General features: G+C 40.9%; 1 protein-coding gene across 1 annotated transcript; it reads left to right on the forward strand.

The window, feature by feature from the left end:
- Positions 1 to 446: 446 nt before the first annotated feature.
- CMPK2 (cytidine/uridine monophosphate kinase 2) lies at positions 447 to 5,923 on the forward strand. Its single transcript, XM_066545860.1, has 5 exons — positions 447 to 781; positions 1,120 to 1,234; positions 2,043 to 2,244; positions 3,408 to 3,641; positions 4,544 to 5,923. The coding sequence occupies exons 1-5, from the start codon at positions 686 to 688 to the stop codon at positions 4,662 to 4,664; spliced, it is 768 nt and encodes a 255-aa protein (XP_066401957.1). The 5' UTR covers positions 447 to 685; the 3' UTR covers positions 4,665 to 5,923.
- The last annotated feature ends 440 nt before the right edge of the window (positions 5,924 to 6,363 follow it).

Consider the following 6,363-nt stretch of genomic DNA (forward strand, 5'->3'; position numbering starts at 1 on the left):
TGCTATTTGCAGTGTTCCTGGTTCCTACATCTGAGCTGATGAAAGCTGAAATTGGCCATTGCAAAATTGCTTGGGAAATGACAACAGGCTTCTAAAAGTCCAGTTTACCCCCAAAATTATTTGTGTCTGTTGGTCTTGATATCAAGGCACTGAATTACAAATAATGGGGTCAAGTTACTGATATGCCTGATAGCCCAGGGCTGCTTCGGCACTGCAACTCAATAAAGTAGTTCAGTTTGGGTTAGAACTTATCATTTTGGGCCAGTCCTAAGCAGCGGAGCATATCTGCACTTCTAATTTTTTTTAATTTTTTTTTTTTTTTAGAAGATCGCCAGGATTCAGCCGCTAGAGGCCGTGGGAATGTGATCCTTTGCTGCTGGCGGGCCGGATCCCGAGGCTGGGACCTTACATCCCGTGATTGCTGGCGCCCGTCCGCGCACAGACCCATTCCCCGCGGGACCGAGCCTGTTCAACCCGGTGCTAGCGACGCGGGGCGGGGAAGGCAGAAGGGCGTTCCGAGGAGCTGCCCCTTGCTCCGAGGAGCTGCTTCCCGCAGACCGGCGCTTTCCCGGCCGGCCGGGCCAGTTTCGTTTCCCGCTGGCTCCTCCTCCGCCTCCGCCCGTCCCCTTCGCTGTGCCGCTGGTCCGGATCGCCGCTCTCAGCCCCCGGCTCTCAGCTCCCGGCGATGCTGGGGCGCTGTGCCCAGGGCTCACCGGGCCCCCGGTCCGCGGCCCGCGCCCTGCCGCCCTCCGCCAGCGCCCTCCGCCAGCGCCTGCGCCAGGTCAGCAACACGGGCGCGGAGCCCGAGTTTGGCTCTCCAGAGCCGTGGGGCGGGAGGGTGCCGGGGCAACGAGGGGCAATCCTTTTAAACGGAGGGAGTGCAGGTTCTGACCAGATGGAAGGAAGACGTTTTTTACGATGAGGGCGGTGAAACACCGGATTAGGTTGTCCGGAGGGGTGATGGATGTTCCATCTCTTGAAACATTCCAGGTGAGGTTGGACAGGGCTCTAAGAGACCTGATCTACTTTAGGATGGTCCAGTGCACTGCATGGGGGTTGGACTAGATGGCCTTTACAGGTCCCTTCCGACCCAACACATGCTGTGCTCTCTCCTTGCAGTGTGCAGAACGGATCCCAGAGGCTGAAGCAGTACTCGACCTGATGGAGAAATGCCCAGAGCACCAAAAAAAGGGATCTTTTCCCGTCATAGTTTTTGAGGGGCTGGATGCCACAGGTAAGAGCAACGTTTGGTTGAAGAACCACAGATGAGAAACTGTTGAAAGGAGCAACTGCTATGTTTTTTATTAGACATCAGGCTTTAAAATAAAATTTAAAAAATCTCAGAAACCTGTGACAGATATGGAATTAATAATTACAAATGCCAATCTGTCTTCTTGTACTTGTAAAAGATTAGTATATGCTAATTTACATCCAGTGGTTTAATTCCTTACCTATGCAAATGAAAGAATACAAAGTGGAATACTGAAAATTAAATTTCTTGTGCAGATGATGAAACACTTTTACTGGAGAGTTTTCAAATAAATGAAACTAGTGGTAGTCTAGGTAACTGCCAGCAGTTTGTCTAAGAGAGAAATATTACTTGCTTCTGACTAACTTTGTTTTCTGACTTGTCACTTAAAGAGAACTGAAAATCCTCCTAAAAAGAAGGAACTGGATGACCAGCATGGCAACATTCACATAAATTTCCACCCAGAAAAATATTATAAATTAATAGATAGGGAAATTGCCATGAATATATAGAGAAATTGCCATGCACCTAATGCATTTAAGGGAGTGAAAACTGAAAGCTGGCTAAAGGAAGGGCTGGAAGGCCCAGAGAACAGGAAGAAGAATAATAATTCCTGCAACCAGACTCAGAATCATTTTCCACTGGAAACCTTATGACAAGATGCTCGGGTTACATATTCAGATGTCAGAACCTGTACTCTACATGAACAGACAGGAGCGTTTTTCAGTTTTTAAAACTCAAGTGTATCTTTTAAATAATATAATTAATGTTTCCTTCTGTAAATGAAATGCAGGCAAAACCACAGTGACCCAGGCTGTTAAGGACAACCTGAATGGCATCCTGCTGCAGTCCCCACCAGCCTGCATCAGCCAGTGGAGGACTGTATTTGATGATGAGCAAACACCCATTAAAAGAGCATTTTATGCTGCGGGCAACTACATTCTGGCTTCAGAGATAGCGAAAGCATCCACTCAGGCACCTGTGATCATAGACAGGTTTGTGTATTTAAGAAGCCTTCTTATATCAGTGCCATCATACAGTTAGTTGTTCAGTGTTGCAAGCAGTCAGTGATTGTCTCTGTGTTTCTTCAGGGGTTGTGTTTTGGGTTTTTTCGTAGTTTGTTTAGGGTTTTGTTTGGAAGCACTCTGCAGGGAGTCAGATAAATATTATATCTTTTAAAGAGTAACACTTGTGAAAACAGTAAAATAGGGAACTTCAATCAGTGTAATACTCATAACTAGCTTTAGGACACATGAAAATTGTTACATCTTCAGTTAGGAATAGTGAAGGCACAGATTGTGCATCCTGAGCTAAACCAGGGTTTTGTGCAAACCAGAGGAGACTGTGGGCTGCTGATCATGGCTGCCTCTAAGATGTGTCTCAGATATGGGTGGATTGGAATGACTGAGTGCTAGGTACACTTACTCTTTGTGAATTCAAACACAGATATATACTTCCTACATTTTTTGGGTTTGTTTGTGTTATTTCTGGTTTTCACTAACTGCGTAGGCAGCTTACAATATTACTGTTCATAAAAAGTCTAGATGTACTTTGAACCCTTTAGCTTATTTCAGTAGGTGTTACTGTAACCTCCTGCTACAAAACACACACAGACTCACATGCACACATACATTATTTGCATGTGAGTGCTGTTTTCAACCAGCCCCAAATCCACTGAAATCCATCAAACACAGTGTCTTATAGTAGGGAGAATATTAAATGCAAGTGAAATTAGTAACATTAGTAATGCCTGTGTTCATTCACATGTTTGTGAAGACTGCATGCTCTCTCCCAAATCTATTGCATTAAGTAGGATGGGAACCACAAAAAAGGGGACTCAGAGTAAAGGAATTTGAGATATATTATAACTCTTCTTAGACCCATCTCAATATATGAGGAGACTTTCTTTTCATAGGAGAATCTGAAACAGTCTCTACATAATGTTTTAATTAATAGTTCACATTAACTCTGAATAGTGCACTATTACCATTGTTAAGAAATAATGGATAACACAGAACTGTTATTTGTATTTCCCTTCAAAGCCATGGTGTCACCTATCTCATCATTATTGACTTGTTATAATGCCGTCTCCTACATTACTGAAGAATTAATGTTTTCTTTAAAATTTCTCTCCCTCCATTTTGTATTTTCCTGACAGATACTGGCACAGCACAGCTGCCTATGCAATTGCCACTGAAACAAGTGGAGAAATCCACAATCTTCCACCAGCTCAAGATGAGGTGTATCAGTGGCCTGAAGATCTGCTTAAACCTGATCTTGTTCTTCTCCTGACTGTTGACCCTGAAGAACGAGTCCGGAGACTTCAGCATCGGGGGCTGGAGAAAACAAAGGAGGAAGCTGAGTTGGAATCTAACAGCTTGTTTCGCCAAAGGTAATTCCTTTAATGGGGAATAAGAGGCTGGAGGCCCATCCCAGCCCCTTAACATTCCATGATTCTGTGATTGCTTAATTTTCACAGAAACTCTGTGTGGACACACAGCTCATATAGTGGGACCTGCAGAGGGATGAGTTAGCTAGGGAACATACTGGCATTTAAGCATCTTTTAATCCTGTTACTGCATATTCACATCAGAAAGCTTTTAGTTATTTCTACCTGTTTATTATGTCAATTTGAATATGAGAGCATCCAGAATCTTCCTTGATTTGTCTTGTGACTTCTGTCCTGAATGGCATTATGGGAACATAGACAATAATCACATCCCCATTCACACCCTCAAAGACACAACGTGGGAGGGTTCTGCATTATGCTTATTGCCTAAATGAGGAGGTTTTCATCCTGTATTTTATCCTGTTATTCATCTGGTTAGTTGATCAGAGGAAGGAGTTGAATGATATGTCAACTCTGTGATCTAGTGAGTTAAAGCTGAGATCAGTCAATGAGCACAACTGCACAATGCAATGCCATATAGTTCAGAGCTACCTTAGCAGAAAATGAAAAAAATTAATTCAGGTGCTAGAAGCAAACTGTCCACTCTACTGCTATACCAAACTATATCCAGTGACAAGCTGTAAAGAAAGAAATACTTTATGCCATGTCTTGTTAATAGGGCTGGAGCTCTGGGGATCAATGTCAAGGAAATTATGTGGTTTGAGATTTACATTGTAATAGTTCCTAATGGTTTATTGCTCTTTGCTGGAGATTTCATTCTTAGCTTCATATTAGATTTTCTATCCTCGGTCTCTGCAGTGCGAGCACTGTCTTCTGAGACTGATGACTAATTTCATTTCATATCCCTGCATTTTGAAGTTTAATTTCTCTTGTTTTGTTTTTAGAGTTGAAGAGTCATACAGAAGGATGGTGAATCCTGCATGCCAAGAGGTTGATGCCAGCCCCTCCAAAGAAGAGGTTCTCAAGACTGTTCTACAACTAATTAAGAAACACTGTGCTTTTTGAAAGCAACTTTTGTGTAGTAGCACTTAAAAGATACTTTTTATTGCCCCACTGTTTTGGTATCTGAAAATATACAGTGATTTGTTTTGTCTCACAGAAATACTGAATACAGTTTTATTCTGTCAATAGTAATCTGTGCAGGTTATCTGGTTTTGGGTGCTACTCTACTTTTCTGTATAAGGCAAAACGCTACTCACATCATTCAACATTCTTTGTAAAGAAACAAGCATACTGCGGTCATGCATGAAGTGCCTCAGAGTGCTCTCTGACACCAGGACATTTTGAGATCCTATCATGTTGCATCTTCTTCACCAAGAGAACCTATTCCCCAATCCATTGTGTACCAAAATTTGCTGCACTGCATCAGGAGCATTAGATGCCCAAGAAGAGGCTGAAATATCATAAGCACTACAACTATAAAATGATTATAACATTTAGGAACAGAAAATCCAGTGTTGAGGGGTTTTTTTTGGGATAGAGGATGTGCAGCTGTTGCTATGATGGGCATCCTGGCAAAAAAACATGTTGTAAATGAGTGCCAGTAAACACCAAGGGCTCTAAGTAATAAAGTCCAAGTCTGTTTATATATTCAAATGAAATATCAGTTATTTTCAGAGGGAACCCAGACAATGCCAGCAAATGAGAAACAAAGACCTGAGGAGAACCCGAAACTAAAAACTTATAAATGATCACTAAAATAGTTTTTACAAAATTTTTCTTTATTCTATTAATATTTGTTAATGAGACCTAATATTCTTTTGAGAGAATGTGAAATGAAAAACCCCAGAGATTCTGAGCAATGGGAATGATTGCACTTTTTCAGTTCATCTTTCTTGTGTGGGTGTTTGAACAGGTTGAATGTGAACGCAGGGTACATCAAGACTTCAGGTCTGCAAAAGCTTATTTTTATGTACATTAGTTTAACTATTGTTACACCTAAGTGTGTATCTAAACATATGGATAAGCCTTTGTGAGGTCAGAAATAAAGCTGCAGTTCCAGAAAAAAAAATCTTAAAATGTAAATTTGATTTAAAACACTTTACTTATTTTCCTGTTTTAAGCAAGTGCAATTATCAATGAATCTATCTTCTAAATAATAATATACTCAGTACTGTAGTTCCTATGTCTAGTCTGTATATACAAGGTGATAGAAAGAAAAAGTTCTAAAAATACATTTTATTCATGCACTGTTTAATGGTTTTGAGTATGTCATTAATATATTACATAATTTATACATTCTATAAATATATAAATTCCATAAATGGATGCTGTTTTGTGTATTATTTGTATTTCAGCAGCCTTTGGATTTGCCATACATACAGACTGAAAAGGCATACATGTAGATGCTCCAATTATTTTAGAAATTATAAAGGATTCAGGTACTCAGTCCTAGACAGAGCAAATTCTTATATAGAAGACACTACTGCGTATGAATGATCAGGGTGCAAATATGTGCCTGTCCTAAATATTGTGTAGCCTTAGCTTGTGCAGGTAAAAGATCACTCATCCTGAGAAATTCCACTTGCCCTTTGTCCTTGAGCAGACTTGCACATGAAGCCAGACTTTCTGGGTTTTGATGCTGGGTTCTTAGAAGCATAGGTTCATATATTAATTGCACCACTTCAAATATAGCTGCAAAAATTTACATCAGATGTTATCAATTACACACATGCGGAATATATTCATAGTCTAAATTTTTCTA

This window comes from Molothrus aeneus, chromosome 3, assembly GCF_037042795.1.
Source record: "Molothrus aeneus isolate 106 chromosome 3, BPBGC_Maene_1.0, whole genome shotgun sequence".
Lineage (NCBI taxonomy): Eukaryota > Metazoa > Chordata > Aves > Passeriformes > Icteridae > Molothrus > Molothrus aeneus.